Raw genomic sequence first — 21,777 nt, 5'->3', positions numbered from 1 at the left:
ATTTTCCTTCAATATTTTGATTGTTAGCGAATACTTTGAACATTATCGTTGAAAACCAGAACTTGAAAGAAAAAGCGTATTATTTATAGCCATTTATTATTCTCTTCACAGTGAAATTTTTTTAGCTACTTTATACGATCATGAGTGTTTCTTTAGTTTCATTTTTTAAGAATTAAATATTCCGTTAAATATTCATTGCTAGTTGAAAAGTGAGCGCAATTTTCTACCCTGCCATCTGGTCAAATTTCTTCTTCTTCTTCTTATTATTGTTATTATTATTATTATTGTTATTATCATTATTATTATTGTTACTTTTATTTTATTTATTTTTAGTTAATTTTTTTCAAGAATTAAATATTCTGTTAAAAATTCATTGCTAGTTGAAAAGTGAGCGCAATTTTCTACCCTGCCATCTGGTCAAATTTCTTCCTCTTATTATTATTATTATCATTATTGTTATTTTTATTATATTTATTTTTGACTTTCAAACTCGAAACGATATTTAGTAGTACTCGTAGCTACAATAGTAATATAGCTTATTGCTACGAAATGTTACATGAGATTTTAAGCCAAAATATTTAATTGAGCTACATATTAATACTTTCTTCTTTTTCTTATTTTAAACCTAATGCAATTTCGTTCGTTTTTTGAATGTAAATAAATCACAACAAATACCATCATAACATCACATTAATAATACGAATATTTAAAAAAAGGAAAATAATAATGTATAATAGTAATGATACGTGCCATTACGTAAGGAGAATATTCAACTTTGACTATAAACTCCTCGCGCTCCGCCCCCCCCCCCCAACAAATAAATATGCAAATTACTTAATTAATAAACCTTGCCTTTGTGTGGTCTTTTATTAAGTGATAGATGCATAATTTCAGTCAAAAATGTACTTTTCTGTTTTCTTTTAAATTTTTCGTAACGTATGTAACAAATTTCAAAATTTGATACTTGCATTGTCAGACTTTATTGAAAATCAAAATAAATTTTTGAAATCAAAACTGTAATCAATTTAAAATGAACTGTTTTTATGCTTTAAAGAAAGGGGGGGGGGGTTCAAACTCTCTATGAATAGTTAAATTCACTGCCCTCTTTTGCACAATTAAAAAAAAGCTAAGTTGCAAGACGGAACTTAAAAAATAGAGCACCCAGTATCCGTTATATAAAACCCCATGATTTAATCATTTTGAATCTACTTGAATATGGAACTGTCACTTTCGAAACAAGCATTTCAACTAAAACGTAAGTGTGGCACTTAAATCTTAAAACAAGGATGATAAAGAAAAAAAACTCAAACTTTGGCCAATGAAACTCCACTTTAAAGAAAAGCCTTCAAAAACTTTTAGCATGGAATCTTTCACCTAGGCTGGAATTTCCTAACCGTCAATCCCTTTTAAGGAAAAGTTGAGGCAATATCCATCAGCAGCTGTTTTCCCATAAAAATCAATATGAATGCTTAGTTTTATCGTCCTTACACCGCCATTACTTCTAAGGTTTCATAAAAGCTTCCAAAGATTGATCTATGTTTTGATCGTGACATGATTTAGAACCGGTAAGTACTTCCTTCACGCTTAATGTGCATGCTTTATCTAAATCACCGCACTTGTTTAGGAAGGTAATGAAATTGCGGCATGAAATATCAAATTCTCATTTTGTTTCTGGAGTTATCTTTTCAATATTTGTATTCGGAGAGCGTTTGTTGATTTTGTTTCACAGAAAACAAGCGAGGGGATGCAATTAATGCTGGAGCTTAAAATATCTCAGGCCCATTCATCATTTCTCTTTGCGTTAGCTACCTTAGGATTTCAAAAATAAATGCATTTTTAAAGGCAAATGCTTCTTTCTCTTCACAAAGGATATTTCGAGTTCATTTTACTCTAGCTCGGAGTTTAGTGGTGAAGACGTTTTTAACTCTGCTTAAATAGGTTTTACATTTTCTGGGATGTGTCCGCTAATGCGCAAAATTTTACAGTAGGAGCCGAAAGAAAGTATTTTGATCCTTTTCTTTTACTTATCCATAAAATTTTATTGTAAAAGCCTAAAGAAAGTATGTTGAACTTTTTTTTTTTACTAATAAAAACATTTTAAAGTAGGAGCCTAAAGAAAGTATGTTGATGCTTTTCTTTTACAAATGCGTAAAATTTTACAGCAGAAGCCTGTAGAAAGTGTTTTGAATCTTTTTTTTTTCCTTTTCAACTTTATTTTGAGTTTTAGACGCACGGATTTTATGAGCTCACACTCCGCATGTAGTAGTTAAGAAATTATTAAAAAAAAAAAAATGCTGGTATCGGGCTTCAAACCCGACAAACTCCGGTTCCGAGTTCAGCATCCTATATACAAGTCTCCCCATGGTCTCCCGAAACGGCGGCCCATGTCAATCGGTTAGTAACGAAAAATAAAACTTGAACATCACATCAATGAATTAAAGTTTAAATACCCCTTGAAGAACCGCTGTAGTAGAATAATAACTGTAATAACAAGAAATAGATTGTTAAAATAAATGTTAAGATTAGAAGGTGTAAAAAAATGGTTGCCGGTGATAATTAGTAACGTGGAAGTGATTACTCGACAAAGCGCATCGGCGATGGAAATGGCCGTGCACGTGTCGTGTGGAATGTAAATCTGTGTCGTCTGCAGGTCAGGGATGAGTGAGGATCGATCTTATTAAACTATTAGAATGTTCGTGAAATCGAACAAGCCTTTAAGTGGCGGCAGATTTGTCGCCGGTCCAGCTGAGGAGCCAAATCTCTGTAGAATCGGATTCTGTGTGCAGCAGCCGTCCTCCAATTAATAACAACCACGAGGCACACGGGTCAGTCCCCGAAGGATTGCGCGCGCGAAAGGGTAATGACAGAGCTATCGCAAGTAGTCGCCAGCTTTCCATTTGGGCAGCGAGAATTGCAGATTATGTCCTCTCTCCAGGAGAGCTTAGTCGCTAATAAGCCCTTGCGACGCATGGCCCCGTAATGAGCTTCGGCGCCCCGGGAATTAGGCTCCGACTTATTGTTCGCCATCGACGGCTAAGCCCGATTGCGAGCGTTTAATGCAGCGACGGCCTATGCTAAATGCGCGCTTCCAGTGGCCACTTCAAACGCTCTTTGAAGCGGCCACTGCGAAAGGAGGCGGAAACGGCTAATTGTTTTAAGGAGACACTTTCGTGTACGCTCCAGATTACCATTTTGTTTTGTGGCCATTTACAAAATGTTACTTTGACGCACAATGCGCTTCCAAACACGGACTCTTTTCAAAAGAGAAAATGATCTGCCCCGATCGAATTACTTCCGGCTTCTTTTCCGCCTGTTTTGATGGCCTAATAATTAAGCGGATCACGTTAATTGCTCACTTCTTAATGCTCTTGCGGATTTTGGTCTTTAACTGCGGTTAGCTTTTTCGCAATATAAGAAGCGTATAGATGAAGCGCTTGGAATCAAAACCAGCTCACTCCATTTCGCAAATTTTTACAGGAGAAGGGAAAAAAAATCACGCTTTGCCCAACATCTTTTTCCAGTTAACTTCTTTTTTTTTTTCGTTTGAGAAACATTTGGGGTACGATTTCACTTTTGCTTTCTTTTTTTAATTGGCAGTATTTTCGTTCTAATAATTATGAGAACGTGCTCACTATCTTTGCTTTTGTGCGTTTAGTTTTGCAATCGTTTTACTGCTTTACATGTAAGAAGAAAATAAAAAATAGCTTCATAGTGAGAAATGACCGAAAACGCATCGAGTTTGATGTACACTTTCAAACAGACATACAGTACGACCTCATTTTTTTTTTTTTTTTTTTTTTTTTGAACTAATTGGGACCAAAGGCAATCCGGATAATCCGAGTATGGATATCAAGCGAAACAAATCTTTAAATACTTACAGTTTATCACAGTAAAAACTATATACTGCAGCAAATTTCCGTAGAATTGTTTAAAAGACACAGAAAACTATAAAAACAATTTTTTACATAATTTAACAAAGAATTGGTCCACTGTCTTATGGTTCAAACACGTGTGTTGTTTGAATAAAGCACGATAATCCTAACGCTTTATCGTTACAGTTCAGCTGCAATGGTGCTTGTTAGATTTACATAACTTACTGCACAATCTATTCAGAAGCTGTAAATTTAATCAAAACAAAAAGCAAATGTTTGGCGTACTTATAGTTACGGTCTTGCTATCATAATTTAAAACACTGTTGTGTACAACAGTGAAATCCCGTTGCAGAGAGTATTAATACAATAAAATAGCCGTGTCAAAGTAATAAATTTTCAGTCCCAATTTAATAACAATTACATTGCTTGAATTCTATTACAGCAAAATTCCCGTTACAACAAAAAAAATTTGTGGTCCCCTGGAGTTCGTTGTAACGGGATTTCACTGTATAATGAAAATAAAAAATAAATTGGGCAGAAATGTTAACTATCTAATCATAAATATAACGAACATTACCGATGTCAAATGAAATGTAACAAATCAAATCCCTTAGCCATTATAAAATCAAATATCACAAATTAAATCCTAAAGCAAACATCAGATTTAACCAAACAACGTGCTTCCGATCCCATAACAAGTATCAAATCAAATATGTAGTAAGAACTTCAGTCTGAATACAATACGATACTCTACATATATTACAATCAAATAATTACGCATTTTGAAAGTAAAATAACATCATAAAATCTATCCAAGGCATTCGTGTACTTGAATATTAATTATGTTTCAAAATTCCATAAACGTAACGATTTTTGATACTTCGCGTTGAATAAAAGAATTTATCAGGTGCTTAATTCTTTTTTTTTTCCTTTAATAAAAACTTTAAAAATCATATAATCGTTCTGAAAGAAAATTTGGAATACCATAAGCTAGGAGTTTAAATGGGAAGTGCAAAAATCTTTCTCTAAAAGCGAGATTGGCTAGCCGAGGAGTATTTTTACAATAAATGATAAATGATATTTGTCCTACCATGCGGTATCCGAATTGGAGATCATATAAATGCAAGATAAATATTGAATGTTCTCTTTCATTTCCTCTTCGCGAAACAAGAAAAAGTGATTAGTCGGTCGGAATTTCCACACACGAATTCTTAACAAACTGATGGGAGCGTGAAGGAGGGATTGCGCTTACAGGGGAAATTGCATTTATTGCTTTAACCAAATAGGAAGTTGCCTTTGGTGCTGTTTTGTCGTCAAAACATATTTATTTAGTTTGTGATAAATATGTTTGTTTTAAAAAGAAAACATAAATTAAAAAGCCGTAACGGTACCTACGGCGCGAACATTAGTACATTTTATTTATTTATTATTATTTCCAGGGTTTTTTATTTAAGTTTTAATTTTTTTCTTGTTATATACTTTTGAAAAATATCACTTTTAAGTTCAAAATATACAAATAAATTTTCGTTTTAGCTTAGTTTACTGATTTATTATTTTTAAACTTTTACTTCATTTCTTTTTCATTTTTTTATGTTCGTGTGATACAGTTCTAATTTCCAGGAAACATTGAAAACACCTAAGGAGCTCTTTGTTTTAGAAATAATGTCACAGTTGCCTAAAAATGCTCTCCGCTGCAAAGAAAGTAATGAAATGCGTTCCTAAAATGTACAGGATGTGTTCTTCTCAAGATATTTCCTAAATTTAAACTTAGGAACGCAAATGAGAATGAGTGTTCTACAAAAGGGAATCAGTGTTTGTTTAGAATTGCCATTTCGAATTTTTCCAAGGGAGGGGGGGGGGGGCATTTATTTAATGCAAATTGTATCAGGAAACCACAAAAACTACGCTCATTCATAAATAAAAATATTAATTTTTCAAAGTTTCGGGGAAAATTGCCACCTGACCCCTCCTTCCCTCAAAAAAAAAAAAAAAAAAAAAAAAGTGCCTTCAAGATCCCGAAAGTGTTAGGAAGGTGTTTCAAGATTTGCAGTGTGAACGTGAAAGCATATTACTTTTGAAGTTATCTTTGTGGTATTTTACTTTTTATTTCCATGAAGATTAACGTAAAATATAAATAGTTATAAATGTTCTGTTGCAAACTGTCATGTTTAATTAGTTTCTAAAAAGTATTTTTTCCCTCACAGGAATCAGAAGGTCAAAAAACAAATAATGGTATCCATTACAGACTACAGCTCCTATACGCTAATGGTAAGTATGCTATGCTATGTAGACACTTCACTATAATTGCAGTTCTATCAGTAAGATTTTGAAATGTATATAGATATAGGTATTTTGAAATAGCCACTAAAAGAAAAAAAATGGTGGTTCTGCGTTTCCCTATGTAATTTCAACGTACATATAATATTGAAGATTCTCGAGATGGCCGTTTTAAAGAAATAAAATGATGGCTTACCGTTTCCTATATAATTTAATGCCAAGTCACTTTCTATTTTGATTTATTTCTCCAACTATGACTCGAAATCAATTGATTCAATCCCAGGTTTTCAAACTCTTGAATCTCCAACTTTTAGTACTTTTAATTCTCGCTTCTCCATTTAATATCTTAGAATGAAAAGTTGACCCATACTTACCGCACACAGGGCCGTAACAGGTTTAACTATGAAATCTGTGAGTAATTTAATTCATTGAAATGCATTATATCGAAAATAGGAGTTTTATTAAATTTTGCTGAAAAATATCAATTATTGCCAAAATTGTAGACATTTTGTTTTTTAATAGTTTGTATGCTTCTAGAAAATACTGTCCTTCACAAAATGCAAACTCGTATACATTATTTTAAAGAGAATTTAATACCAAACCAAGAAACAAAATCCAAATATTTAAAATAAAAAAAGATATACGCATATTTTAAAAAGCACACTGATAAAACGGTTTGCAATACCTAACCTTAATTGCCAATCTCGGCATTTGGTCTCGGATCCAATCAAGTGTTAGTAAAGTTGTGCCACAGAAAGATGCGAATGGATCGGAAGCGAAAACAAAACATACGATTAGCGAAAACGCATGAGCAGTAAAAACTTTACTGCTTGAGCGTTTTTACTGATCCTACCTGTTACAAAATAAAGTGGTCTGTTTCCAGATAATCCGCTATGTCACTGTGGCACAACTATAACTGCTTGAAGAATCTGATATTTTTAACCGTTGGAAAAAAATATTATTCTGTTCTATTCTATCGAAGATAAACTATTTCTTATGTAATCGTAATAACAGTCTTTGCCATTTAAATCTTTTTGTATTCCAAATATTTGAATTTGTATTTATGGCTTCGAATGGGTTGATCTGGTCTGGTTCAAAAAATCAGAGCTGTCTTCAGGGTCCCATACAACTGGTTAAGCCACAAATAGTGATAGGTACGGGGACTCTGGAGTGAAAAGATCGCAAGGTTGGAGTATGCCAAATAGATTGCGGCCATAACTATAAGAGATATAATGCTGTTTTTATATATGACGGAGGGTTTCACTTAACTTAATGTAACCGCTATGTATTCGTATTGACACACATGATGTGGCACAGTCTCACTCCATACTGTCATCAAGTCACCCCATTCAACAGTATTGAGTTCATCATTATTATTATTTTTTATGATGCATACGAACTTGCATTTTGTGATACAAAACATGTGTAACAAGCATAAAGTTCTAAAATTTCCAAAAGTGCTCACAACTTTGACCGCGATTGTATATACACATCTTATGTACCTGAAATAGCTGCAGACGACCATCGTGCTACCCAGGATTGATAAACGTTGGTTCTGATAGATATTCATCTAAGTTCTAAAAGTTTCTGTTTTGACAATTTTTGCTTTTTATTGCAAAGTATTTCCTATCCGAATTTTTTTGTGGAAAAGAAAGCTTCCATTCCTTTTAACTATTAGATGCGAGCCTATTCCATCTTTCTTCGAAGCGGGATCAATAAAAGCCGTCAGCTGCCGATAGGAGGCGATCTTACCGTTTTAGAGCAAATTTTTAAAGCTTCAATAATTCACCATTTCCGCTACTCCTACTCCTAAAATTGTGAGGCGACTTGAGAGGGGGAGGCAGAATATCAAAGAGCACGCCCCCCCCCCCCCCCATCGGCTCCCGTGGTAGATATCCTCGCGTGAAAGGAACGCTCCGCTGCTACGGCCATTAACTCTGGCCGAGACACACCCTGTCCACGGAACTCTCTCCACCTGAGTACAGGTAGAGAGAGGCCGAGTACATGAGATCACACCTTTAGCTCCATCATGCTAATCGTCGGAGTGAGCATCACCCACAAACAAGCTCAGGTTGAGAGCAGAGGGCTAAAGATCAAGATTAGCGGTCGCCACTCGCCACGGGGCGGCTAAGTAAAAAGAGTGGCGACTGAAATTATTAGTATCACTCGCCACCCAGTCACCACGACCCCACCCGTGCTGTCAACAATTTTAAGCTGTCAGAATACTTTCCTTTTAAAAATGAAATTAAATTATGTTTGCATAATTGACACTTGATTAACAATTAATTTTAATGACACGAATTAATTTAATAGACCTTATATAAACTAATAATTTTTGTGTTTTGGTAGTTATTTAGAAGTTAATTTGTTGTTAAGTTAAAAAAATGTAATGATTAGAAAAAAAAAAAAACAAAGTGACGACTAACAAATTTGTTTCAACTCTCCACTGGCGTCCAGAGAAATTTTCTAATCTTGTTCTGTACAAAAGGCTCCCTTATCCTATTCACCACATTCCTCCCGTTGGGACACATTATTTTCTCCAGCCTCTTACACTCGTTATTGGAATTTACACATTTACACAATCTAAGTAAGTAAGGGTGGCTAAATAAAATCCGACTTCTTTGTAAATTGTTCTTTGTTTTGATAGCATTTTAATTTAGTTTAATCGGGTTAGGGATGCTATACATTTTTTAATCCAAAAAAAAAAAAAAGAACTAAGTGACCTATTGAGCATAATTTGTTGATAAAAAATTCCTATTTTGTTGAATAATTTACATTTTTACTGCACAAACTGATTTAGAGCGCAAATAGTGTCATGTGATCATTGTGCAAAGATCTGAATCATAATTAAATATTACAGAACGATAGTGACGTCTTTTCTTACTTAGGCAAAAAAAGGAGGGAAATTTCCAGGTAAAATAATAATAGTAATAACACTTATTACACTCCAACGGTAAAAATAGTTGGGTCAACATACTTTTCAAAAAAGATAAATACTAATAAGATGAGAATAATTAAGTGATGATAAAAGGGAATTGTTTTTAATGAACACAGCTAAATATTTTAGACATGTTGAACTATAGTTTGAGGCTAATATGTTGCAACTAAATATGCTCCGCATGCTTTTGTGCAACCAATTTAACAAGATGTAGTTGCACAAATTTGCAAGTGCTAACTTTCCCGTCGCAAAGCAAGCGGGATTTTCTGAAATTTTAACTGATTGCCCAATTAATCTGCCCAACTAACTGATTTAGTATTTTTTTTACTTCAACCGTTTTTTAGAATACTCTAGCATATACGTACAAAATGTTAAGTTAAATTTGTAACAGAAAATCAACGAAAGTAAGAGAATACAAGCTATTTACGCTCATGCACATATCAGTCAAAACTTGTGTTGTATCACTTATTAAAATTACTCCGTAATGTATACCTAAATGTGTATAATTTATTTCTTGTTTGCGTTTTTTTTTTTACTTTGTATTTACACATATCTTAAGACTTTTTGTACACTTCGCGATCTCATGCCTCGATAAAAATAGAATGAAAAGCTCAATCGTTAAAAGATGCTTCCGTTATCCATTTTGATGAACTCAAAAAATAAATAGTTTGCAGCTATCTGATCACTTAAGCCGCGATTATATTACACAGGGTAGTCTTAAAGTCTTGCTCAGGTAAATACAATTTACAAAAAAAAAAAAAAAAAAACTCTTAAAAATTTATACATATTTCTTTTATTTTGATCCTTATCTTATGAAGTTTTTCTCTCATTAGTACAATATTAGTTAAAGTGATGTAGGTGGCGCTAACATCAAAAACGCAAAATGGCATCTATGAAAAACTCAGTGCATCCTTTTACCTGTGGAGTTTGTGAATGTCGAAGTATTTGTACGCTGGTCCCCTTTATTGACACATTAATGGAAATAATAATGAATGCAATATCCATGTTTACAACAAATATGCTAGCTAACTCCAAATGAACTATGGATGCGGCGAGGAGCGTTTTGACGGTCAATTCCCAAGAACTAATGGTTCTAGCACATCCAAATATGACAGTTTATATCCATGTAAGGACTGTTATGACCAAAGCCCCCCCCCCCTCCTTACCCCGAAAGGTAAATTCTGGCTGTGCTAGTACCTGCTGAAAAGTTGGAAATCGATTAAACCTTCTCAGAAGTACAGACGATAAGTGTTCACGTAGAAGTGCATTAATGTTGTGGCAAAAACTGTTTGAGATACGGATAAAGAAATAAAACGAGCTGATGTGTGCATCACATGAATTTTTTATACGCCAATGTAATGATAATAGCGCCTTGGCGTAAGCAAGGAAACACTAAATATTTTCACCCCTAGCTTCTTACGAACCGAAGCAAAAAAACGTTTTACACCGATTTATTTCCCCATTATTGGCAATTTTAATGTGATTCATTGTTTAACTCTTTAAATATCACCAACATTGGCCGAATTAAAACCAGACTTAAAAATTAACAAAAAAAAAAAATCGCTAAATTTTTGTCGCCAAGTTGGCGACAAAACTTGGCGGCCAAAAGCTTGGTGATGTATCGCCAAGTGTTTAACAAATTATAAAACCACTGGAATTAGCATTGAAATTAACAATGATTTCCCCTCAAAAAGGTGCAAAAGACCCCCTTAGGAACATCCGAATGCAACCAAAAGGGAAGGAACACAACTAGATCCAACTAGGAGTCTACGTACCTAATTTCACTTTTCTAGGACAGATCGTTTTTGAGTTATGTGAGATACATACGTACATACGCACATAATACATACGGACGTCGCGACAAAACTCGTTGTAATTAACTCGGGGATCGTCAAAATGGATACTATTTCGGGTGTCTGTACGTTCCTAGGCATATATCTACGTGTGGTCGGGTCGAAAAAAAATCTCAACATTCATTCGGGGGTGAGCAAAATGGAAATTAAGGCCGATTTTGAGTGAAATTTTTTTCGCGAATACAATACTTCCTTTTTTGTAAAAGGAAGTAAAAGGGTTTTTGAATTTGTAGTTTTTTTCTCTTTTTTTTTTTTTTTCAATGAACTTTTTTTTATCACTGAATGACTTCATAAACACCCTGTATTCTGTTACATTTATTATTTCCACACATGGAAATGCCAAATTAATTGCGCAGTAAAATTTCTCATAGAATCTTTTGCTTCCGAAGGGGCGGAAAAATCATGTCGTGAAATGCAGCAACCCTTATAAATCCTGGCAGGTGTCCTGGAAAGCTTCGAGTGAGAATCCGCTGGTACAATAACACGGAGACTGCTCTAATGCTTCCTGGAGAGGTTGGTAAAAGCTTGTAAACGGGTCTTTTATGAGAGGCGGAGGGTCAACTCCGATTCATGTAGGATTAAATGAATGGCCACTTCCGAATCATCAGCCCCAATGATTCTAGTTTCTGACTCCACTTATGTTTGGGCACAAAAGGATCTTCATAAAGTCTTGTACAGATGAAGATAATTCATTTTAAAAACTATTTCAAACTTATGCACTTCTTTTAGATTTTGATTATTGCATCATGATGTGTTTACCATAACTTTGATACATTTCTGCGTGTGAAACTTTTGTAGTACTATTAAGATTCAGAGGAAGTTCAACTTCGTGGCAGGCTCTAGTACAGCCAGAAGTTACTTATTAGGGGGGGGGGGGGCATATTAGTCTTTACTTGTAAGCTGCGGTATTACGATTGATTATAAGTGTTAGAATCAAGGGTTCTGAGCGGTTGACCACCGGAACCTCTCTTGCTGCGCTCCTACCACCATTTATTAGTTAACGTATCTGTGTTTACCAAAGATATCGCATCCATCATTATTTATTTTCCTGTTTCGAGATGGGGACCAGTGTACAAACATTTTGTAATTATCAAAACACCGCAGGAAAAAGAACGCGTTTCTTTTTTAAAGACCAAACAAAAGAAAAGTACAAGTGCTGAGATCCTGTGATCTCCCACGTAAATTACTTCCTTCATTCACTCATAGTTATATAGATGGGTCATAAGATTTATCATCAAAACTATAACGATAACTTTAAGGGGAAAAGAAAAAAAAAAGAACTCGGACACATTATAATAACTGAAAATAACTTCAGACAATCACTAAATGAACTGAGTTTTCAAGATTCTTACGTTTTTAATTAATAAAAGGCATAACGAAACTGCTAAACATTTTTAAAAACAAGTGTTTACGTTATTATTTTTCAAAATCTTCGGTTTTGTCAACTGTTCTAAAGAAAAAAAAAACTCTTCAGTTAAAGTTTCAAAACCCAACTTCATTAGAAATTCAGACAATATTTCTATTGTGAAACAGTTCGTAAAATTATTTTCATTAAAGCCAATGAACAGTAACACACCTTTAAATGGGTGACTTTAATACTTAGTTTACCTATCACAAGAATCCTTTTGATTAAAAAGAGTACTGAAAATATTTTCCAGGATTTTTACACTACTTTTCACACACGTAGCAACTTTTGCTTTCACCTCACTTACTTAAGTCTTCAGGCATTTCATTCACACATCCTTTCCATTTAATCCTGCCGATCAAACGGAATTTTGAAAGTATCGATAGTATCTAACTTTTGAGAAATGGAAATATTTCGAACAATTCTATGAAATATGGATTGAACATCTAGCAGTTGTAGCTATTAAATCCAAATTCTGCTCTTCAATATTCCTGAAAGAATGAATGTTACTCCATAGGTGGGTGAACATTTCTACATTTGAGATGATGCGACGCCATTAAGTAGCCGCAACCGATGTGGGATAACAGTCGAAACGTTTCCAAGGAAGCGTGCCTCATTCTTTGATTTCCTGTGATACCCTTTCATTGATCCCCTTTTCAGGAAAGGGAAACTACGAGTGGAGAGGCAGGAACAAGACACTTTGTTGACGCAAAAGTTGGAGAATATTCTGTTGTATTAGAAGGATAAATCAAGTTGAACATTTCTGGTTGATTATCCTCAAGAATTGTTTCCATTTTTCAATGGAAAAATTTGGAAATAAATGACTCTGATTTTAAAAAGTATTTTGCTCAAATGATATGTTTTTGAGAAGTCCTTCTTCGTGGGTTTTTTATCTTAAAAAAATATGAACTATAGGAATATATTGCAGTACCATTTAAAAAAATTCAAAAAGTTTGCAATTTAATAGACAAACTTTTGCTAAGCTTTCTTTATTATTATATGTTTCTTTGCAGTCAGAACATGCAAAATCCCCTTTTGTTCCAATTAAGTGATGTTGATTAAATAACATATCTTACTCAATGAATACATTTTTGAGTGACTTTGTTTTTCGCGGTTTCTTATTTAACAAAAATAAAAATCATTGGAATATATTAAAACACTAATTAGAAAAATTTAAAAAATTAAAAAATTAGTGGGCTAGCTTTTGCTTTGCTTTAACACATTTTCTTTTGTAGTCGGAACATGCAAAATTTATTAAACAAAAGAATCAGACTCTCTTTTTTGTACTGTCCAAAACTTAGGATGGATAAGTTAGACGTCATTGGCACCCATCTTCTTTTTGGGTTTGAAAAGTCATCTATTTTTGTTTACTTTTGAAATAATTCCAGTAAGGTTAAGCAAAGATTTCTTAATAATATATATAACCCGGTCAGCATAATAGATAAAGCTTAAAGCTACCAAAAAGGGAGGACAGGATGCAAAATAACGATCGACAAACTAATTTTTTATAAAAAGTTTGGCGTCAAAAAGGACGACTAAATTTTAAATTGTAGTCAGTAAACAAAAATGTTTAGCTGCAAAATACAACTAACGACAGCTTATTTGGATCCCTACTTTTCAAACGACCCGAATCAAAAACGAACGCGCACCATAAAACTCTTTTCCGGCATTTGGACCTGCGTATGATTAGTCAGTTTAAAAGCAATCCCACCGTCGATGATGAAGCCTGAAAACGTTATTGACAAGCTACTTTAGAGAGGAAAAACTCTCGCCGAGTGCCGATTTGTTGCGACTCGGGCACAAAACAATTCCGTAAAATAGCAAAAATACTAAACAAAAATTAATAATCGGGAAAGTGAAAAAGGGGATGCGTCGTTCCTTTAATTCTTTTTCTTTTGCTAATCGTGAGCGAGCAGGCGGAAAAAAAAAGACTCTTAAATCATGCTTGAAATTCCAAACCTTGGTCTGGGTAAAAATGGGGAGTAGAGCACTTGGAATTCTCTAGTGCATATTTTCCGAGTCAAACAGCCTTGGGCGTCAGCCCGAAATGATTGTCTCAAGCAACAAAAGGAAGATGTTGACTTTCGGCTGTATGCTTGGCATCCTCATTAAGCGAATATTTAAAGCGTTTCTCGCAAATCTTCTTTTTAAGTGAAAAGAACAAATAGCTTTGTTAAATAACGCTGTATCAGCAGCCAAGTGAGCCGTCTTCTTTTATTTTAATCTCAGATAATCTCCGGCACAAAACTTGCAAGAGAACACTTTTTTTGTAGCTGTCATTTAACTTCAGTTCAGTCTTATTGATCGGCGGCTTTTTTCCTTGCTGCTCGGATTTTTTATCCATGTTTCACTCTTATTCAAGAATTGAGCAAATCTTTTGAGGGGAAACAACCGACTAATAAGTATACAATGCCATCTTAAGTTTCCCCTTTAAATTCGGATCACGTACATCGAGCTCAAAATGAAAGATTTTATTTATTATTATTATTATTATCATCAGTTCATTTTTAAGTATTTATTAAGTTGTCTTTTTTTTCCGACTTAAAATCTGCATTATATTCTTCTTAAAAAAGTCGCTCGTTCTTTTTGTTCTTTGTGCAAAGTTGAAACTCATCGATGATCAAAATAACGACATTCAAAATGCAGAAGAAAGAAAGAGAAACTTAAGTCGATGATGTTAGCAGATCAAAATAAATATATGAGTTGTAAAATTGCAGCATTAAAAAACTTATATTATAAGAGGGTTGCGACTTAATTTTGAATAAAGTCTGCTCTTCTTCAAGTTATTATTATCATTTATACATTCACTTAATTGTAATACATACGAAATTATGACGTTGTAAATTCGTATACAGTGTAACCCCGATTTAACCGTTGTCATGGGACAGGAAAAAGTTATCGTTAAATCGAGGATATCGTTAAATCGAGGAGCAAAGACATTCAATGCAGTCTAATCCGGGCCAGTGAAAGGTATCACTAAATTGAGAAAATCGTTACATCGAAGTTATACTATAAATTCAAATGATTTTATAAAAAGGTACGTGTTCAGCAATTGCATGATATTAATTTCCTAACATTTTTAAATTTACGGCATTCCATTGACAATCAAGTAACAAAATATTTATATGCTATGAGATATACATCTCAGCAATGATATAGTAAAAAAGCTATACCTAACTCTTTCAGTGTTTAAAAATTACTTAAAACAGATGTTTAAACCATCTAGTAAGAAATGATGATGAAAGGAGATTTATCTATCCCGTTATGCTTCAAAGTACGATCTACAAACAAAAATTTTAAACAAATGCCTATTAAATCAGTAACGTAATTTATATGATCATTACTATGTCGTTTAGTTGTTCATTGTCACGTTGTGCATATGTGTTTGCTTATAGAGTATATCTTAATATTCTCAACCCATTACTGTACGGGCATTACAGCATTTTCTTATCGGTGCCGCTAATGTCCTCTAACTCTAAAACAAACAATATGAAGTTAAAACTCTCTCTCTTTTTTTTATTACGTAGCATTTTTAAAACTCCATTGTTGTCTCTGAAAACTGAGAAGTGGTTCAACACATAACAAAATGCATACAATGACTTATACAACAAGGCTCATTTTTCTATATGGAGTTAAAAAGCAATGAATAATTCTCCATATGCAATTTGTGGAATTAATGTATGCACTATGATGAACAGCCTCCAAAACACTGTCGACGCCGTATTTCCTAAAATTATTTAAAAAGTCTTAATATAACGAGGCAGACGCATGAGTTTGAGGTAAGTTGTGGTGCTGAGAATGTTTGGTAATGCATGACCTATGCACGAATAACAATTATTGAACACAATGTACAAAAACAGTACGAGTACAAATGAAGGACCAGTTTTCAAAAAATCATATTTTCGAAACAACTGCACATATTAGAATAAGTGATACATGAATTTAAAGATAAACATACCAAGTAATTTCTTGATTGAACCAGTTGCTTTCACATTAATAAATGGGGCATGTGGCCCAGTGGGTGACGATACTTTACCCTTAGTCACATGGTCACCAACAACTCCAGACCTAACACCGTATGATTTCTTTTTGTGGGGTTCTACCAATACAATGTTATGCACCACCTACGCCGAAAACACCAGAAGAACTTGATGAATACATAAGACCGTAAAAGAAGCATTACGAATCATTGATGATGTGATGCTACAAAATGTATAGATTTAATTGGATTACAGATTGGACATATGCAAGGTAACACGAAGGTCACACATTGAACATTTGTAACGAAAAAAAAAAACTATTTCTCTGAGTTTTATGTACTGCAGTGGTTTGAAAATATGACCTTTTTTTTTAATAGGTTCCCCTCACCCTGTATATTAAAGAAAATCAATGCAACAAAAATTGTGCGCAGTAAATTTAAATGAACCTCGCTTTTATCGCCCCTCAACCACTTTCTTAACCAATCGAAAACGAAAGTAGGGAAAAGACCCTGTTTGTGAATTTTTATTGATAGATAAACCTCATCAAAACTAAAGAAAGCAGCTACTCTTTCAGAATAACGTCAATCTCCAAAAGTGCGATACCAATTTTATCCCGCAAATTTAAGCGCGGTAATGTGGAAAAGGGGAGAAAAACGCGCACACTTCATTAAATAAAAGATCCGAGGAAAATCACAAAAAGTGATCCTGTAAATAACAGCTAAGAAAACCTTTTCCAAAAGGAAAGACTCTTTTTCAATCAACTTATCTTAAACTACTGTAAACAAGTCGAGAGATAATTAACCTTCAGGAAATGAATTTATTTTTTATAAGCGAAGTTTGATGAAAAATATGCAAAGTCAACTCATCGACCTTTTAATGGAAAGAAGAAAAAAACAATTAAAACCCATTTTCGAACTCTTCTCATTGTTCTTGGCGGAGGGGTGTACATTGATTATTCATGAGCTGTACGTGTTATGCAAATCGTAAAGGAGCACGCTTGGATATCTAATGTATATCTAATCATGTCGACTGGTTGTTTGGCATCACAGGCATGTGATCGGAATATTTAACGGGGAAAAAGTCACCAAAATAGTTGGCAACTTTTGTTCTGCTTGTGCAAATGTTACAGTTTAAGATTTTAGAAAAGGCGGCCCAAAAAGAATGAGATTTTCTCCGCAGCAAAAATTTAAAAAGCGATTTTTTTTTTATCTCTTGCGAGTTTATCGGCGACGATAGTGTAGAAGTCAATTACTATAGAAATGAAACAAAATTTTTGTTGTAAAGTAGAGTTTATCGCATCATCAACTCGAGCGTAAAATTGTTTTGAAGTTAATCCGGAAAGCTTGGATTGAAAGACTTCTCTTAAAGTGATGCGTTGAAATCTGTTCTATTTTTTCCCGATGCTATGACCTTTCGTATGTGAGATATGTTAAATCATGCAACATTATTCGCAGTACTATTAGCTTAAAACGATTTATAAAAACAATCAATATTTTAAAAATTAATTTACATTAATTAACCCATAATTTTCAAATCACTTTAGTTTTAGAATTTTCTTTATTAATGTTTATTTTTCTGTGAGTTTTAATCTGTTTAAGGCCGGAATTGGAGGCCTCTCAAGCCGATTTCTATTTTTTTTTTAGCCGAGAACAGTTTTATTTAATCATTTCCAAAATTATTTATAGTAAAAATATGATTTAAAATGTTATTACAATTGATTTTAAAAGTAATAAATGGGGTTTTAGGGAAATTAATTATATTATATTTAGTTTTTTTTTTCATCACAAATTTAACAATCACCACAATAAAGAATAACATTTTTCCTGCTCGCATTTCATCATTTTACCGTATCATTTAGAATAAAAAGTGTTAAGGCATTTTTTTACACTATTTCAATGCGATATAATGTAATGGAAAAAAAATTGCTCACTTAAAATATTTTTTTTTTCTTGATTTTGACAGAAAGTGATTATGCAATGTATCAAAGTTTCTTACCAGATACATTGTAAATCTTAATCCACTTTTTCAAAACGAGCACTTGTCCCCTTTTCTATATAGCACTTTGAAGAGCGCATTTTGGAAAATCTTTCAACACACTTCCGAAGACACTTTTCGTAAGACTTATTTAGTTCACTTTTAGAACCTTTCTGGGAACCAATTTGAGAGTATTTTTTTTCAATACTTGCATTAACAAAGTGAACTTAATGCGGGGTCAAGGATTATTATACGTGTTTTTAGTTGAGTACTGATAAGATAATTATTAAATTCAATGATTAGCTATATAGTTAAAATCCCATTTATTGGAACGTTATATCAGTATAAATTCAGTTGCATGAAAGCTGTTCACCTTCATGAGTACAGATGAATACAAAATTATATAAATAATCTTTTTAATAATTCTGCAATCGAAGTTAATTTCTTCTGAAGAAATTACTGTATTGACAGATGTGGCATGGTGCTCTAGTTGGTTCGAAGCTCATTAATGGAAATCGCTTCTCGTTGGGTTATAGTGAAGAAGATGAAACCAATTGGGCTACTTTCATTTGTTTTTTATTTCATAAAAGTGCTTTTCCCAGCACCAATCGAGATTTTTTAAAGAAAATATCATTTTTATCACTTTTAATAGATAAAAAAAAAGTCCCTTCAAAAAATTGTACTCCTTTAAAAAAATTATCTGATCTCAGCAACATCTCAATTACGCTGCATTAGTTATTTCAATGTATTAGGAAATATGTATAACTTTTTAAGTACTTGTATGTGTTCTAATAGAAGTTTCGAGTTCCTCCTATATTAGCAGTCGACTATTGCTTGTAGAATTGTATACTTATTTTGGTTTTTCCACGTTTTATGTTTTATAGGAGTGCGGCAGGAGCAAGACCTGTACGTTCGGCTAATCGACCACATATCTAAACAGGTGAGTTGTATTTTGTCTTTTCGTATGAAATTTATTTATTGATATTTAAAATTTTTCGCATTCAGTTTTTCTCAGTATTTCCAAATTTCGATTCCTAATGAAGTTTAATTCTTTTCAATAATATATCGTCGGTATTCAGGCAAAAGTCACAACGTTCAAAACTCTCGTTTTAAGACATTTGCCAATTTAACCCTTCATTTACCAATGAAGAATATCAAAAATCATTTTACAGACTCCTAATTTTTATAGTAAGTATATTCATGTAATTTTCAATTTTAAAAATCGACAACATGGAAAAAATAACTGTTAGTTTTAATTTCATTGCAGTGACTTTTCAAATATTTTTCTGAATTTAATTACCTTTGCCAAAATGCTGACTATATACATATATATAGTGACAACCATAAAATATTTTCTTAGAACGGTATGAAATGCAAAATTCATGAGAAAGCTGAAATATGCAATAAAAATTCTATTTAGAACAAACAGCGGTCTTAAAAGGACGTATAAAGCGAAAGAGATTTCATTTTTTCAAGTTTGAGATTTTAGCACATGCTGTAATATGAATTTTTATCGGTTTTGTATTTAGCTATTCCATTTTAAGCTGCAATCAATTTCTGGATTCCTTTTTTTTTTTTTGTAAAAGGTATGAATTTAATTTGTCGCTTAGTAATACATTCGAACACGTAGAAAGGTTTTTATTGTATTCCATTGAAATTAAAAAGGTACTGCTTAAACTTTTCAATTGTGATGATACATGCAATTCATCTCAAATCAATAAATATTTCTTAATTTGTTACATGAAGCAAATTATCAAGTTTTTGTAAGACTTGAAGAATGCGAAATGTTTGTTCACATACTGCTAAAGCGAGACAATTCATCCTACGTATTTTCTGACTGGTTTAACTAAAGAATTTTTGCTTTAAACTACTAGTGAATATCTAGTTAGTGCATTTCTGAAAGTTACTAGCTTAGTTGAATCATGTTTTGGATCTAATTTGCTTTCACTAAAAATGGGAAAAATGTGGAACCAAAAATGTTAGGAAACAGATCAATTATTTAAATTAAGTAGTGCACAATTTCACGAAGTACCTTTAAAACGGAAATACTTCAATCAAAATAAAGCCAGCATTACCTAAAAATGTTTCACATGCATACGAAGATATCAAAATATGATCCTATCAAATTTCAGTGACACTGCTCGAACTCCAAAACGTGATCCCTCTTCCCAAGTCGCTTAAAATATTCAATCCCGGAACTATACTGCTGTGGACAGGTTAAATGGCAGTAACTGCAAATGTTTCGTTTTTTTTTTTTTTTTTTCATTTTTTTTCATCTATTGTACGTTAGTTTTACTGTACAAGCTTGCTTATTCGTTTTCCGCTGAAAAAAAAAAGTGAAAACGTCTATTCCAATATTTCCCTATTGTTAGCATTGAATCCAAAACGCGTCTCTTCAAAAGCCTCGAAAAGTCATTTCTGCAGATACTGCGGTTTGCCTGTCCACGTTAGTATACATATTTGTCATGTAAACCATGCTGTTCACCACGCTGCAAAAACATTTTACTTCTTCTCAATATTTGTGAATGAAAGTGACTCTAGCTTTCCATTTGTAAAGTTGGATGTATGCGGATTTTCATCCGTCGCGTCGCTCCATTTTGTGAATGAGCGTCTGCTCTTTTGAGCGCGGAGGAAAGGAGATTCACTTTTGCTATCGTATTGATCTCATTTGATCTCCATTAATCAAGCTCTTTATAGAGCTGCGTGACATCCATTGTAGGCAGGAGCGACATATCATTTACATACCAATAGATGACTGGCGTAACACTTCTTCCTTATCCTCCGAGATCCTCCCCACCATTCATGCACCCCTCGTTCGCCTTCCCTTGTTGTTTGCATTTCATGTGCTTGTGGTTTTTCTAGCTGCTCAAGACCACGTAATGGATTTTGAACGGTCTTGTATCACTCATACTGTCCCTCATATTAATTTATGTTCATTTTTCGATGGATTTTTATGAATTGCATTCCAATGACGGTTTATTAATTCATACCGTGTTGACAAATTGAAAAAACGGAAGCCGAGCCTTTCTTTGAGATTAAAACAATGGTACTTTTTCGCACTTCTTGTGCTCGTGGTTTTCTTCTAGCTGCTCGTAAAATGACTAGTGGATTTTGAACGGTCTTGTTTCACTCATACTATCCCTCATATTAATTTATGTACATTTTTCGATGTATCCCTTTATGAATTACATTTTTATGACGGTTTACCAATTCAAATCGTGTTGGAAAATTTTAAAACTAAAGTCGAGAATTTCTTCGAGATTAAAACAATGGTAATTGTTTGCATTTCATGTGGTATGGGTTTTGATGTTCAAGATCACGTAATGGACTTTGAAAGGATTTGTTTTAAGTTCCTTTTTCGATGGGTTCTTTTATGAATTGCGTTCCTATCTCACTTTATTAATTTAAACCGTGTTGGTAAATTGTAAAAAAAAAAGTTGAATATTTTTTCGAGATGAAAACAATGGTAACGGATTTT

At 33.4% G+C, this 21,777-nt stretch overlaps 1 protein-coding gene across 1 annotated transcript in view; it reads left to right on the top strand.

The window, feature by feature from the left end:
* Positions 1 to 21,777, top strand: part of LOC129219336 (transcription factor collier-like) — an 87,668-nt gene that overhangs the window by 39,632 nt on the left and 26,259 nt on the right. Inside the window, exons 3-4 of the mRNA XM_054853697.1 lie at positions 6,077 to 6,140; positions 19,184 to 19,239. Of these exons, the coding sequence (XP_054709672.1) occupies positions 6,077 to 6,140; positions 19,184 to 19,239 (120 nt within the window). The remainder of the gene's footprint in view (positions 1 to 6,076; positions 6,141 to 19,183; positions 19,240 to 21,777) is intronic.

Source organism: Uloborus diversus, chromosome 3, assembly GCF_026930045.1.
Source record: "Uloborus diversus isolate 005 chromosome 3, Udiv.v.3.1, whole genome shotgun sequence".
Classification (NCBI taxonomy): Eukaryota; Metazoa; Arthropoda; class Arachnida; order Araneae; family Uloboridae; genus Uloborus; species Uloborus diversus.
The sequence above is the reverse complement of the archived record's forward strand: the minus strand, read 5'-3'. Positions and strand labels throughout refer to the sequence as shown.